General features: G+C 44.6%; 2 protein-coding genes across 9 annotated transcripts in view; both read left to right on the plus strand.

Annotated features, from left to right (window-relative positions):
* Positions 1-6358, plus strand: part of KALRN (kalirin RhoGEF kinase) — a 528324-nt gene extending 521966 nt beyond the window's left edge. For all 7 annotated transcript variants that reach the window (XM_055717657.1, XM_055717652.1, XM_055717651.1 and 4 more), the window contains one exon: positions 516-6358. In XM_055717657.1, coding sequence (XP_055573632.1) covers positions 516-1061 — 546 coding nt within the window. In that variant the 3' untranslated portion in view covers positions 1062-6358. The remainder of the gene's footprint in view (positions 1-515) is intronic.
* A 265-nt stretch (positions 6359-6623) lies between these two features.
* On the plus strand, positions 6624-12215 carry UMPS (uridine monophosphate synthetase). 2 transcript variants are annotated; one of them, XM_055719192.1, is made up of 6 exons: positions 6629-6800; positions 7079-7232; positions 8841-9509; positions 10203-10378; positions 10891-11005; positions 11809-12215. In XM_055719192.1, the coding sequence occupies exons 1-6, from the start codon at positions 6657-6659 to the stop codon at positions 11988-11990; spliced, it is 1440 nt and encodes a 479-aa protein (XP_055575167.1). In that variant the 5' UTR covers positions 6629-6656; the 3' UTR covers positions 11991-12215. The 2 variants fall into 2 exon arrangements, with proteins under 2 accessions (XP_055575168.1, XP_055575167.1); XM_055719193.1 differs by lacking the exons at positions 10891-11005; positions 11809-12215 and having other exon boundaries at positions 6624-6800; positions 8841-9738; positions 10203-10337.
* Positions 12216-15547: the final 3332 nt, after the last annotated feature.

Here is a 15547-nt window from a genome sequence, read left to right on the forward strand (position 1 = left end):
GAACTCTGGCAGCTCCATTCATGTCAACTGACAGCAATGGTAATGGTATGCACCAGGGTCCCTCCCAGGATACACGCTGGTGGGAGTAAAGTTGAACATTTACTTCATGAAGAGCATTTCTGCTGCAGGTTATGCACATTTATATAACCAGTTGTCATGTGAACAAATGAAATCTAAATAAACTGATACATAAGTCTTATTAAAATTTAAAAATCTGTCAGTGCTCTTAATCTGGGATTAGTTTGGGAAAAAAACCCTGAGTATTTGGGACAAAGTGCAAAATCCCAGTGTGTTGCCCTAGTGCAAAAGGGGATGCTGTCATTGCAACTTCAGCATTGATTTGAGTTTACAGCAGTGTAAGCAGCAGCTGAGCCGGTTCCTTGTCATTCACTCTCCTGATCTCGCACATCTGATTAAATGCGAGTTTTGATTGGCTATTAAACCTAAATGAAATCTACACATTTTATTTGCAAAAATACAGTATAATTAGGTTTTCTTTATTATCTTTTCAACAGCCAGAAAATCTGCTCATTGATTTAAGAATCCCGGTACCTCGTGTCAAGATCATTGATTTGGAAGATGCAGTTCAGATCACAGGTCATTACCACATCCACCACCTCCTTGGAAACCCAGAGTTCGCAGCTCCTGAAGTTATCCAAGGCCTTCCTGTCTCTCTGAGCACAGATATCTGGAGCATTGGGGTCCTCACCTATGTCATGTTAAGTGGTGTCTCTCCATTCCTGGATGAAAGCAAAGAGGAGACTTGTATCAATGTGTGCAGAGTAGATTTCAGCTTCCCGCCTGAGTACTTCTCCGATGTGAGTCATGCTGCCAGGGATTTCATCAACGTTATCCTCCAGGAAGACTTCAGGAGAAGGCCGACAGCAGCCACTTGTTTACAGCATCCGTGGCTGCAACCACACAACGGCAGCTATTCCAAGATCCCACTGGATACCTCCCGCTTGGCTTCCTTCATCGAGCGCCGCAGGCATCAGTACGACGTGCACCCAGTCCCCAGCATCAAGAGTTTCCTGATGAGCAGGCTGAACCCAGGGACGTAATGCCTCCATCGCTGGGGTCCCACACTGCTGGTCCTGAGGCAAGGTGCAGGGAGCAAGCAGGTGCAAAGCGGATCTGTCTGTACATAGTCCTGTATTTGGCGTTAGCATTTCACATGGCTTCCCTAACTGCAGGGTACAAACCATTGCGGAGGTGGCAGCACCTGCCCGCTTCCTTGGGACCAAAGCACAGGGGGTAATGGCAGCGGGTACCTGCTCCCTCCCCTTGGCAGGCTCCTCTCGGGACACGTGGTATTCTTGCATCCACTGCCAAAAAAAGGAACTGTGGGAAGCAAACGCCAACTGGAAATGAGAGCCAGAATTGCAGTTGCCTTAACCTTTGTGAGGCAGCCTTACAAGAAATCCTCTTGATCTTGCTGAATTGAATTCAAAATGTACGAGAGATTAGGAGTAGGATAGTGGGGGGGTGGGGGGTGGGGGGGCAGAGTGAGACTAGGCTGACCTTAGCATGTACTGCAGAACCGGACTGAAGTCGGTTTTTGCTGAAATTGTTGCAAGTCTGCTCCAGGTTAACAGACAGATTTTTCATGCCCCGAATGCCCGGGTCTGCCATGATTGCAGTGGGTACTTTGTCTGCATAGGACATGCAAGATCAGGCTCTAGTCACTGCTGGATCAGCTTCCGTGGTGGCATGGCTTACATACACTCTTGTTGCATGGTAGTGCTCAGACCAAAATCCCCCATTAATCCTTGGGCTTTCTGCTGTGTCAAGTCAACATGCAGTACCTTTTGGAGCTACGATTAAGGCAATGAATTCATTGGAGCATACAGCTGGTTTTGACTAAGCACAATGGGACTATGATGGGTTTTTTAAAAGCATTTTATACACACTGTACAGAAATCTTTTGCAAAACCTGTGCATTGAGAAAAGGCTGTGTCCAATTTTTGCAGTATCTGTAAACTAGATGATGATGATGAAGACATTTTTTTCTATCACAGGTTTTCAGTATACATATATTGTATCATATATATAAATATATATATATATATAAAGGATCTTGTTCCATTTCTAGCTTCAGAATTGCTTGGCCCAAAGTCCATCTAAGCCTTTCAGAGTGTGGTAGGAATGGTGAGTTCATCCTTGTGCTTACAGCTTGAAAATCGTTTTCAGTGTTTAAAGTACGTCATTTGTTTCATTTCCAAACTTGTAAATACCTCTCAGCCCCCGTTAGCACCTCATCAACAAAGCATTCATGAGGATATTTTTATGTCCGAAGCCTAATTTGTAACAAAATAAAAAATATTCACAATTAAAACATTGCTCTCTTGCAAGCCAAGTTGCAACATCATCATATTGATGTTACAGTGATGGAGCCAGCCTTAAGTATAACCAATGCAGGGAGTCTGCAGTGACAAAACCCCAGTTTGTAGGCTGGCCAAATTTTCTTTTCTAGCAGTGGGAGCGGGAGGGGAAACACCTCCCCAGCTAGGTCTTCTCTCTCCTGCTGCTGCACCATAAAACCCTGCAGCCTTGTAGGGTGGCGATCAAGGAGATATTTTTCCCACCACCACCCCCGGCATGCGAGGACTTTGTCTTGGTGCTGAGAGACATTGCTGTGCCTGTAATGGAAAATGTCAGTTGTTACCAAAGGTTTTCCTAAGGAAAAGGGCTTGATCTGACCATGGGTGCTCAGTATAGACTCTCTTGTAAGGGCAAGAGTCAAATTTAATTTACCATCCAAGTAACTGCACTGTGAGCCTGCCATGTACCTGCAGGAGCAAAAGCTGTCTCTGCCAGCAGGTAGTGGAGATACTCTGCAAGTACTGTTAAATTCTCAGGGCTCTGCTAGCCCCTTTTTTTGATCCACCTCCAAGCTCAGTTTCACAGCAGGTAGGAGACCTAACCTCTTTGTGCTTGCTCTATCAGTATGCTGGAGTGGTCAGTGTTTTGCTAGTGGAGAAGAAAGGAGGCACAGCCAAAAAAACAACGTTCAGCACTGTGTGCATCTAATACAAGAACAGACCTTGAGGCTGGGGAGCCACAGTCAGAAGTCTGAGCCCAGGTGCCTGAGCAGAGTCAGAAGTGGTGTACAAGGCTGTGTGGCTGATGGAGAGAGATTTGAGACAGAGGGAAGTGGTGGAAAGGCTTGAAAGAGGGGGTGTTCACAGAAAGCTGAACCTTCTGGATCCATGAGAACCTATCTCGGTTCCTCTGTAGTACAGCAGCTAATTTTCTAAGCAATCCAGCAGCACCTCTTAGACAAAGACTCTCATCCTGAGCAAGAGTGTGAAGTATGTGACTTCTTAGCAATGGAAACTTCTTCAGACAGCAGTCATCAAGGGGTGTCTTTAATTAGCACCAGCCTCAGGTACTCTCTCACTACAGGACTGTTTGTACTTCTTCCTATTTGTCAAAGCTGGCTCTTTGTGCTGGATTGTGCTGCCCTTAAAAAAATATTTATGGAAGTGTGGTTTATAAAACCCACAGCTTTTATTAGCCCTGTTAAACCGGGTACAGTTTAAGCCACAGCCTTTCTGCTTGGCATTAATACAAACAAATTCTCGTGTATCACATGAAATCTGGAGTTATTTAGCATTTTATTTTCCTACTTCCTACACTTGCATCTCAAACTGCAACAGCAGACACTTTGGATGCACAGGGGAGAAAAGCTCGATTGTTTAAGAGAGTAGTTAAGCCTCATTGCCATCAAATAACAGGGGGGTGGGAAACAAACAAAAGGCTGAAAGGGAATACGTGTTTAGGTATCGGTGCTCAGGTTCAAAAAAGAGATTCCTTATTAAGGGAGAGCTGGAGGTGCTGAACTCTGAAGATTTTGAGTATTATGGGATTGCTTTCCTTTATGGTTCTGTTTTTTCCATATTCATGTCAAAGAACTCCTCTTCTTCCTGGGCACTGCTCTTCATACAGCACATTCAGGAAAACTTGAACTCGTTATTACTTCCAGATACATTTGTGATGATCAACCATTCTTGCATTTTATCGCAAAGATTTCTTTTGCCTGAATGCTATCAAGTTGACAGAAAATGTTGCTGCATGATAAATACAGAGGAAGTATTCTGACCTTGCTCTCTCCAGGTCTTTTGCAGCCCACCTGTGGCCCCTCTGCAGTTCCAACAGATCCTGTAACTCTGTTGTAAATTGTAACTTTGCTGTAAAGAGATTACAGAAGCTCAGTAAGTAGGCCTGGAGTGAGCCCACTGGGTGGGAAGCTCCACAGCCAACCCCCTTTGCAGCATTCTTTAACTACTGGATCTTTTTGTGTATGAAATATTGCCTGTAACAAACATGTGGTAACGCAGTTTCTCATAGAGTTCTGTTAGGCCTTTACAAAGCTCCCCAGAGAGCAGCTGACTCTGAGAGGAAGATTTCCACCTGCAGCTTTACCACTCAGGGTTTTCCCAAGGTGGCTGAGTGAAGGTGTAGTGGCAGCTGCACCCTCTGGCTTCTGCAGCAGCTTCGTACCAACTAGCATGACCAACAGTAACGCCAGCCACAGAGCACCGCCAGCTCAGCGCAGACTGGCACTGTGCACACAGCCACCACCTTCAGGCATCTTGACCGTGCTCTTACCCTGCACTGACATCAAAGTACACGTGCTCACCGTGTCCGCCAGTGCTGGGCTGGGACTGGCCTGCAGGAAGGCAGCAGCAAAGGTGCCAGTGAAACAGAGCCCAGAGGGCACGGTGACATGTGGCATTCATTATTTAATATGGCTACATTGAAAGAACACACGTGGCAACGAGAACTCACCTCTCTCCCTCTGCTCCACTTCAAGGAGCCGGGCCAGGCAGTTTCACTCCTAGCCATCAAATAGGAAATCTGATTGCCCGTGTAATAGTGTCAGCTCCCATCGGCTGTCCAAAGCACTTGCTGCCCTGTGGGAGATCCCCACCACTCCACACAGCTGCCAACCCCCTACGCATGCTACTACAGGGATGACACACAGCCAGGCCAGGGTTTTAGACTGTAGTATTTCAAAGCAATCCAGGATTTAGAATGTATAAATTTTCTCTGTTCCTACTTGTACCAACAAGCCTTGTTTAGTTTTACTGCCCTTTTAAATGACTATTTTTTTCCCAGTAACATTTATATTTAAAAGCATTTTACTTTTAAATAAAGTTAATGCTGAGACAAAATCTGTGCCCTTGACCGACATTTACAAGTTCTGAGGCTTCAGTGGAGTTCATCAGCATTTCTGAGCATGCTATTAGGCCCGTGTTACAAATACTGTGAAAAAAGGTTAAGCAGAACCACACATTATGACCTGACAATATACAACTGTATTTTAATACCCTTGCCCTGACAGGACTGCATCAAGTCACTGGATAATGTAAATTTCAGAGGCAGATGTAAAGGCTAGTCTGTATATACAGAGGTCTAACAGATAATTAACACGCACAGGGGCCAACCACCTGATTTTATTTCTGTTCCTTTCACTGCAGAGGTAAATTCTCCTCTAACACAGGGCTTGGATTTATTTTCCAGCTCATTCTTTCATGTCCCATCAGAAAATGGTGCTCTCCCAAGGAAACAAAATAAAATCCCATTGTACTAGGCTGACTGCACACTGCCATCAAGTGATGAATTCTCGTTCTGGGATCTGTGTAGTGGTGAATGTTACCATAGCGTCAGGATGCTGAATATTTGCTGTAACTGTAGTCTTTATTATGAAGCTAGTGAAAAAAACAACATCTTCTCTACTCAAGCCATATTTCACCTTCATGTCCAACTTCTGATGCTGGTGCTTTTACTTCTCTTTCTACCAAACTGTTCAGCGTTGCTCTGCCACTGAGATCAATTTGCTGATAACTTTTGGAAGGCAAATGCAACAGAAGGTGCAAAAAAACCCCCCTTACATCTCAGACTTACTTACTGAGATAAGAGCAAACAGCTGGAATATGTAGATGCTTTTCAATCTTTGCAACGATTGACTGAAGGAGGAAAAAAGAAACAGTATTGCTAACAGCTCAGCATTTTCAAGGTGCAAAGTAATTCCACAGCCTTAATTATTTCAGTGTATTGCTGTTCTGCCTTAAATGTATCTTCAGTTTTAATGCGGATTTCATTTTGTATGCACACAATGTTGTTTTGTAAAGGTAAGTTTGTAAATATTTCCTTTGTAAGTCTAACCACTCATGTGTACTGTTGTGAGGTGATTACTTGCTGTCCCATGTTGTTATTCCTGTACTGCGGTATATATGATCACCTACGGATGTAGCTTCGAACTGTACATCTTCTGTCCCCGCATTCCCATAAATAGAGTATACTAATGATTTAGTTTCTGGGCTTTTTTGATTAAACACCGTTGTTGAGAGAAGACCGGGTCAGTCTGATTTCCCACGTCCGGCAGTCCGAGCCCCCGCGGGCTGGCAGCCGGCAGGTGGCCTCGCTGAGGGCGCGTTTCGAGGCCCTGCGGCTCGCCAGCTCCCGGGTCGCCCCGAGCCCCCGCCGCAGCGAGCCCCCGCCGCAGCCCCGGGGGGACGGGACCCGGCCGGCGGGCAGCGGGGCCGCGACCCGGGCTGGGCCTCACGCCGCGGGGGCGGGAAGGGGGCGCCGCGCGCCCGGGCTCCTCCCGCCCCGCCCCGCCGCGTCATCTCCCGGCGCCGGTCGGTGCGATGGCGGCGGCGGGGTGTGCGGCGGCGGCGCTGCGTGAGGCGGGCGCTCTGCGCTTCGGCGAGTTCGTGCTGAAGAGCGGCCGGGCCTCCCCCGTGTATATTGACCTGCGCGGCCTCGTCTCCCACCCGCTCCTCCTCCGCCAGGTGCGGGTGCCCGGCGGGCCGCGCCCGGGGCGAGCGGCGGCTGCTGTGGGCGGGCTCCGCACGGCGCTGGGGCGGTCCGGGGCCGCTGGGCCTCTTGCGGGGCAGGGGGCCTCCCACAGCGGAACGGGGAGGGGGCGGGGGAGCGTTGCCGCCGCGGGGTGGGCTGTCAGGCCCGGGAGGGAGGCGCCCAGGCCTTTGCGCGGCCTGCCCCGGTCATGGCACCGGTTCGGTCACCTCCCGCGGTCTGGCGGTTGGCAATGTTCGGTTTCCCGTCCCAGGTTGCAGATCTTCTCTTCCGAGCAGCCCAAGGTGCCGGCCTGCGGTATGACTGCGTGTGCGGCGTGCCCTACACGGCGCTGCCCCTGGCCACCATCATCTGCGCAGAAAATCGGATTCCGATGCTCATACGGAGGAAGGAGGCAAAAGACTACGGTAAAACACTTAAATCGAGGATTTGTGTCTACTTCTTGTCTTGTCTGGGAAATGACTTTGCATGTTTGTGGTTCTTCTGTTATGTGCAGCATCTCTGTTCCAGTTTAAGGCTACCACTCCAATTCAAAATGCAGCTTTTTTCCCCCTGGAACATACCCCCCACAGCATCCCAGTCTGAGCAGGCTCTCCCAGCTGGTTGCTGATCAGGCTGCAGCTTGAGTCTAGCTATAGTAGGTTTGGAGACTCTGGAGGTGGGAGCTGGGCAGATGCTTGTTTGTGGGTCTTTTTTGTTTGTTTCTTCAGCAGTGGGTTTTTTGTTTGGTTGTTTTTTTTTCCCTTGGCACCATAACCATGGTTCTGCACCGCTGCCCTCTTCCAAAAAACCAAGATTTATAACTCCGTCTTTCTTGATATGCTGAGCCCGGTGCCACGTTTCACCCCTAAACAGAAATTTTTGCATATTGACTCCAAGAGGAACCTTTCCAGTCTTCTCCGTTTACCTCTCAAACCCCTTTATCTGTCATAACCTGTAGTCCTGTAATCAGTGGGCAGGGTGGACCAGGTGAGAAGCAATCGGTTCTCTATGCAATGAACCATTTATTTGATTTTGATAAAAGAAGGGGGAGAGAAGACTGATGTGTTAACCTACCATAGCAACTGGATTTCTGCATGTGATAAGAGCTGTACTTTTCCAACAGTAATTGTAAAGCATGCTTGTCAAAGTACGCGTTACTCTTATGTCAGTGTGCCAGGCATGAAAACGTTTGCTGTTCTTTCTTATGAAAGACAAGTCAATTGTGACAGCAATTAACTGCCTGGCACAAGGTTTTTGGTGTTACATGGATTGCAAAGCTGTAAGTGTGCTTGTTCCCTAGGCTGTCATGGTCTAAGCACCACACTTGCTGCATAATGTTCTCCTGCTGCTTGCTGCTTCCTGGGAAAGCTAGGCATCCTTTGTTGTTGCCCCCTGGGAGGCCTTTCATGGATGTGTGCCTGTTGATTAGGGCAAAGGCATTTGGGGCTTTACTCCTTGTAATTGTTCTAACAGGCATGTTAAGCACAGAGTACTGCCTGCAGAAAATAGGAAATGAGCTGAAGAGTACCCATAACTTGGCTGTTTTAAAGACATTTTAAATAACTGGAAAAAATAGTTTTGTAATTCCGATCATTCCATTTACACCAGTAATAAACTTCTGTAGTCACCCGAAGATTCAAATTTGTGCAGTGAACAGTATGTCAGTTTCGTTAATGGTGCATAACTTCTGGAAAGATAAAGAAGTATTTTATGAACTTGGAGAAGTAACAGTCTTTATGAATTGAATTACAAGTCAGTGACTGAGCTGTGGTAAGAGCTGTGATAACTGCTGTCAGTTACTAACTAAACAAATTACTTCTCCATACTGGCAGTGAATGTGAAATTCCTGTTCTCCTGAAGTCAGATTCCATTGGACTTCAGGATGTGCTGCAGCATATGCTTGTATGTGGAACAAATATGATCTTTATATTAGCATGGCATGTTCTTGTAGCAAGTTAAGTTTTGATTCTTCAAGATTTTGGGGTCTTTTCAACTTTCTTCATTTAGTGGAGTGTTTGCTTTTTATTTTTAAGGTACTAAGCGGATTGTAGAAGGCACCATTAATCCAGGAGAAACGTGCTTGATCATTGAAGATGTGGTAACAAGTGGATCTAGCGTACTGGAAACTGCAGAAGTTCTTCAGAAAGAAGGGTTAAAAGTCACAGATGCTGTAGTGCTGTTGGATAGGGAGCAGGGTGGGAAGGCCAGGTTAGAGGAACATGGAATTCGCCTGCATTCTGTTTGCACATTGTCCGGGGTGTTGGAGATTCTCCAGGAGCAGGGAGAGGTGGCTGTTGAGATGGTTGAAAAGGTGAAGAAATTCATTCAGGGAAGCATGTTTGAGCCAGTGGCTCAGAATGGTCCCACGCCCGTGAAAAGACTATGTAAAGAGCTGAGCTTCGGTGCTCGTGCCGAGCTGCCAGGGGTACATCCTGTTGCAGCCAGGCTTCTTGCACTCATGGAAAAGAAGCAAACAAACCTGTGCCTCTCTGCTGATGTTACCAGCTCCAAAGAGCTGCTGCAGTTAGCTGCCATCCTGGGCCCCAGCATTTGTATCCTGAAGACTCACGTAGACATCCTGAACGATTTCACCCAAGAGGTAGTAAAGGAGTTGCGAACACTCGCAGATCAACATGAATTCTTGATTTTTGAAGACAGGAAATTTGCAGACATTGGAAACACGGTAAAACATCAATATGAAGGTGATTATCATCAACCTCTATTTACTATAACTTTGCTGCTGGTGTGTGTAACTGCAGCACTGGCACAAGTTGCCAGGAGAGGTTGTGAGATCTCCAGCCATGGAGAAGATTCAAAGGGACAAGGCCCTGAGCAACCTGATCTAGCTCTGAAGTTAATCCTGCTGAGAGGGCATGACCTCCAGAGGTCCTTTCCAACCTAAACCTTTTTATGAATCTGTGGTGGTGCTCAGTAAGTACTTCTGAGTAGTTGTTTGCCATGAGAAAATGTAGCATGGCTTCTTAAGGCAGCCTGCTATTGCATGCTTGTGTGCTTGTTATGGCTTTCATTCAATATTGCTTCTGCAACTGTAGGACTGTTTTTTTTTCTGATTCATACTTCCCATAAGATGTGCATACTGTATTGAAAGGTAGCACCTATGACAGCGGATTTCTTCATAAATGTCTCGGTGAGTATTAAAGGTGACATACTAAGAAGTGTTTGTGAAAAGTAAAACTGAAAGATTACACCTTTTGTGGTTAGGCAGCTGTCAGAACTGTCTGATGAGACTGAACTTGTAGCTATCAAGCTTCAGTAGTAAAACTGTCTTTGAAAATGTGAATGATTTAATGTGCAGCTTGTTTTGTTTAACTCGTGTTTCCTGTTTTAATACATTTCTAGTGATGCTTTGCCTGTCTTCCTATCCATGTTCTCAGGTGGTGTGTTCAGAATCGCATCCTGGTCAGACATTATCAATGCCCATGTGGTTCCAGGCTCTGGAGTTGTGAAAGGTCTGAAGGAAGTAGGTCTTCCCCTCCAGCGTGGCTGTCTTCTGATTGCTGAGATGAGTTCCCAAGGGTCACTTGCAACTGGTGAATACACAAAAGCTGCAGTAAGTGCGCGATTTTGTTTCAGGTTAAAAGCTTGTAAAATGTTGTGACAGGGAGGTTTTCTGTGTTTCTAATATATGCGCTTCCGAAAGTGTCTTCACCTTAACTATTAGTGGTTTTCTTTGGAGACTCAAGAATCAAGCGTGATGTTTAAAGGTTGCAGCCTTTAAGGCTAGTCATGTGAGATGGAGTTCATGCTGTGAATTCTAGTAAACATGCCAACTTTGCTGTTAAAGCCCCCTTTTTTTTTCCCTTAAGCAAAAAAGTTCCGATTAGTTTAAATTCAGTCATTATATTATTTACAACATAGAAAGAAACATAACATTCCCATTCCTGGATCGGTGAGGGGTGAGTGAGCTCTGGGTGACTTTATATTGCTAAATAAAGCAAGAACAGGCATTTCATACCCCTGCCTTGCACAGCTCAATGTGTCAAAGGGTGGATGGGGAAACAGATTGCTAGTCAAACTTAGTTTCAGGTATATCACTTGTAACTGTTTACCGATCTTCTTCAGGTACAGATGGCTGAAGACAACTCCGATTTTGTTTTTGGATTCATATCTGGATCTAGAGTTAGTAATAAACCAGAATTTCTTCACTTGACTCCAGGGGTGCAGCTGCAAACTGGAGGTAACTTTTTCTGAAATAATTCTAGCCTGTTTTTAAATACAGTAAGTGATCTAGCCTTCAGTGAAAAAGTGACTTTTGAAGAGGTTTTCGTTGCTGATTTGCTGGTGGGAGGAGTCTCTGTTTGCCTTTATGGACTGCCTTCTGTATTTCTGGGTACGCTGATCCCTTTCCTGGGAGCGCTGAAAGGCAACCAGCAGGCTACGCAGCTTTGTGTGTGTGCTGAGGTCTGTGCATACCAAAGCACAGTCCTTAAAACATATGAGATGTCACATGGGTGGGTTAGATGTACAGCTACTCAGTTAGGAGTAGAAAAAAAGGTTTTTAACAAATACAGAAATCTAACTGTAACACTGTTGATACTGATATAGATGCTGTATCGGTGAACTGGAAATATTATACCGACTAAACAGGTTGTTACTGAAACAAGTAGGGGAGTTGTATTTCTCTGCAATACTTAACTCTTGATGAAACCTGAAGTTTTTACGTGAATGTTCGGGGGTTTTGCCTGTTGTAAGAAGGCTAAGGCTTATTTCAGTGATCAAGATTGATGCTTCTTTATGTAACTCTTCCATCTATTGTGACTGGTAAATCATGAAAAAAGAAGGTCGCGCTCTGTCAAATTTTATTTTGTGTAATGGGGGATTCACTAATTGGAGACAAGAGTTCCTGTTTTTTTGTGAATTGTTAGGATGAGAGCTGGAAGAGCACACCTGGTTTTTGTTCCAGCACCTCTTTTTTAAGCTTTATAGTAGATAAGTTTTGTACGAACTAAAAAGAAAAAAAAAACGGTGTCTCTATTTCAGGTGATAACCTTGGCCAGAAGTACCTAAGCCCCAAGGAAGTTATTAGTGAAAAAGGTTCAGATATCGTTATTGTGGGACGTGGCATCTTGTCGGCTTCAGACTGTCTTCAAGAAGCAGAGAAGTACAGGAAAGCAGCTTGGGAGAGCTACATGAGCAGACTGGGTATTCGTGCAGAAGATTGAAAGCAGACTGCTTTCCTACTCCATAAACAAGGCTGATGGACCTGCAGTCATCATGAGGCTTCCAGTTAAAGACATGGACAATTCAGCCAACAGAAAACTGCCCTTTTGGGGAAGGATCTGTTCCTAACTGAATTATTTTTAATCACACACACACAGTTCAACTTGTAAATGCTGTGGTTACTTTTTCAGTATTTGAATGTATGAAATAAAAAATTCATGCCCATGCCCAGTTTCTAGCTTTGCTTTTCTCTGCTGAAAAATATTGCATGAAATACTCCAAGGGTATTTGGTTGGCTGTTGTTGCTTTCATTTCTTTTCCGCACCCTCATTCCCTCTGGCTGTGGAAACAGTATTTTACTGTTTAAAAACCCCCACCTGCAGACCTGACCTGCTGCCCTGCTCTCAGAGTATTACTCCACTCTGCTGTTTCCAAGGAACAAGTATGGGTCTTAATCCCACACTGTGAAATTGAATAACGTGTTGTTTAGTAAATATTTTTTTTGCTATTGTTTTCCTTTCATTGGATCTGTAAGTCTTTCTTCTGTGGCGGTGTGAAATGCTTTTTTCAGACCCCCAGTATTATAAAAAGGTATTCTAGTCTGTTTGTGACTGCAGGAATTACTCATGTTACTGTTTACAGGAGCTACAAAGAATTTTTTTCAGAGCAGCTAGTTGTTGTGTGCTTTATTACAGTGGAGCTGTTGATTCCTCAAATGAAAAGTACTTTATTGACTTTTTGTGACAATAGCTAGAGAACTTGTCCTTATTCATCATGAAGAGTGGAAAGTAACTCCTGGAATTATCTTGTATGAGTGGTTTTGATTAGAAAGGATGGAATAACCTTAAATATATCTAGTGTTATGTGTGGTGGAAATCTGCTTGAGTTTTTGCTGCTGTCAAGGCAAAGACAAATGGTGATGCAGTCCTAGACTGTTGCTGTTCCTGTATTGATGCAAAGCACACAGAGAAAGCCATGTCCCTTTGTTAATGTGCTTTTCTGCAGACTAGGAACAAATATATCTAGTGAGAAGACTCTTTTGGCATTAGTACTGGACTCTTCACTAAGCCTTTCAAAATAGGAGCTTGGAGTTATGCTAAAGTTCAAAGGAGGGGTTTTGTTGATTGTTTGTTGGATTAATCTGTGCAGTGTCTATGACCAAGGGACACGGGCTTGGATCTGAGGGCTTTGCCTTATGCTTCTTGTGTTTGTGACATTGTGCTGTGTTGGCAGTCAGACTTCATAAATATACAACTAAAAGACTTCCCTTACTGTCTGGGTGCGTTGTGGACTGATGAATTCTCATGCTTTTTCACTTCATGTGCCCTGGAAGTGTGCTTCTACTCCCCTTGGTGATGGGGCTGCTTGTGAGGCTTAGGAGTTGGTTACTGTGGAGAGAATATTAGAACTTTCTCAGTGTATGTGCTTTGTTATCCTTGGGGTACTGTTTGCTTCAATCGTTGTCTTCTGTATCATGATTGACATCTGGAGAACTCCACGCAGGTAAAGTGGAGGCTCTCTTGGCTACCTTTCACAGCAGGAACTTGAGTGTGTTGTATCTTGTGTAGCCACCCTGCAACAGTCTGTGAGTCATGGTATCTCATATCAACTTCTAAGAAGTTCTGGTCCTTGGGATTTGTTTACTGTCTCGTGTTAATTCTCTCATGGCCTTGAGGCCTGTAGCAGAAACAAGACTTTCCCGTGTAAACCGTGTTGCAGAAAACTACTTTTTCCACCAGAGGGAGCTGAGACACTTATTTTCTCAGGAGAGTCAACGCCTTAGCTCTTTTACAACTAATAGTTTCCAATGATAATACCAACTCTAGGATGAAAATCTGTCTGGTTGTCAACAAATTGCACCCTTGCTGCTGCCCTCATTTAAAACAGTGGAGCTTACCAGAGAGCTGCCTCAGGCCGGAGTTGAGCACTGCGTGTTGTAGGCTTACTGTTAACGGCACAGGCAGAATGTGGTGAGTTCAGTATTTTCCACTATGTGTGCTGAATTGTGTTAAGTGTGTGGCTGACATCTATGCAGCTAAATCCCTGAGCAGGCTTTTTGGAGAGCTAGTTTATCAGCCCTCTAGCTGAAAAAATAACAACCATATTTGGAGAGATGGATGTGATCTAATATCCAGTTGCTTTTAGAGGATTATGTGCAACTCATTTTCTTGACAAAACAAGCTCTGAGGAACATCGGTTGGAAAACTTCATTTCAGTGTCCCTCATTGTACACTCAGTAAATCACCCAGAAAGAGCTGTATTCCAGTGCTTCATTTGACAGTACGGTTGCAAACATTTCAATTAGTAACACAAAACCACGTTACCTCCTATATGCATTCTTCTGGCAGAATGATTATAGTAAACAAGTGTGTGCACTTTCTTTGAGGCACCTGAAAGTGATTAAAAATCTATTTCAAATTAAGAACAAATGTTAATTTCCTTGCTTGCCCCCGCTGTTCACATTCATTGCATAGTTCCTGCTGTTGGTCCCAACTGTTTCTAACATGGGAACTAGGTCACGATTTACAAAACTCATTTGCATCATAATATATCTGAATCTGGAAGTCTCGCAGTTCATTCTCTGATCTGATCGAGTCTGGGGCAGAGGCATAAGCTTATATTTAAATTACTGGGTTGTCATATGATTTATAGAATCTGGCAAGTAGGCATTTATATAAAATTGTGATTCTTAATCTGCTCTGGAGTATGGATGATAACAGAATGAAAGGATATAGCACTTTTCGTAGTGAAATAAGACTGTGGTCAAGTGTTGTCCGTGCTTGCAGCAGAAAAGGCTGACTTGCTGTTTCTGAGCAGCATAGCAGGGACTGTGTGAGAGACCAGTGCAAGCTGGAATCATTAAGGAATTGTTACGTTGCTGTTGATACTTGTATGTAAAGTTTACTCTGTCTTTCCCAGTTTGTGGGTATCTCTAGCATGAGGCGTGCTGCGTCAAGAGAGCACAGCCTCAGCACTTTAATTGGTGTAACTGCATAAGTACAGTGCTTTACATGGACTTAAAATTCTTGCAGAATCTTGATAAACCCAGCACCGAATTAAAAGCAGCAGAGTTAAAATTTTTATCCTTAAAAGTTTGATTTGTATGTCACAGTATCAGCATTGCTTTATTAATCAATATTTGACAGGTCGTATTATAGTTTCCATATCCTATTCTATGAAAATTAATCCCAGAAAAATAACTGAATCACTTCCCTTTAAATCTAATGTGGAAAGCCTTTTGCTGTGGATTTTTTAAGCAAGTGACACAAACATTGCATTTAGGGAACAGGACCAAAGGAACACGAAGCACCCAGAGGAAGTTTGTTTCCAGGTCTGACTTTCAGAGGTCACTGTTTCAGGGAACTGTGTTTTGGAAGGCTTGTAACTGGACTGTGGGCTAGACAGGCTGGATGTTTTGTTTGTTTGCAATCGCTCTGTTGGTTCTTGGTCAGTACCACAGTGAAAAGTACAGCTTGAATGCTGCAGCAAATTAAAGCTCAGCCTGGTGCCTGCTCCACCTTCAGGTTTTCCTCTGATTTTTGGCAGACATTTGCAGGCT

This window comes from Falco cherrug, chromosome 8 (assembly GCF_023634085.1).
Source record: "Falco cherrug isolate bFalChe1 chromosome 8, bFalChe1.pri, whole genome shotgun sequence".
NCBI lineage: Eukaryota > Metazoa > Chordata > Aves > Falconiformes > Falconidae > Falco > Falco cherrug.

What these genes read in the sequence shown, in the direction of transcription:
- UMPS (XM_055719192.1), top strand. Translation starts at nt 6,657, where the DNA reads ATGGCGGCGGCGGGGTGTGCGGCGGCGGCGCTGCGTGAGGCGGGCGCT. An exon ending in GGTAAAACATCAATATGAAG is followed by an intron (nt 9,510 to 10,202) that starts GTGATTATCATC and finishes CCATGTTCTCAG; the next exon opens with GTGGTGTGTTCAGAATCGCA. An exon ending in GTGAATACACAAAAGCTGCA is followed by an intron (nt 10,379 to 10,890) that starts GTAAGTGCGCGA and finishes GATCTTCTTCAG; the next exon opens with GTACAGATGGCTGAAGACAA.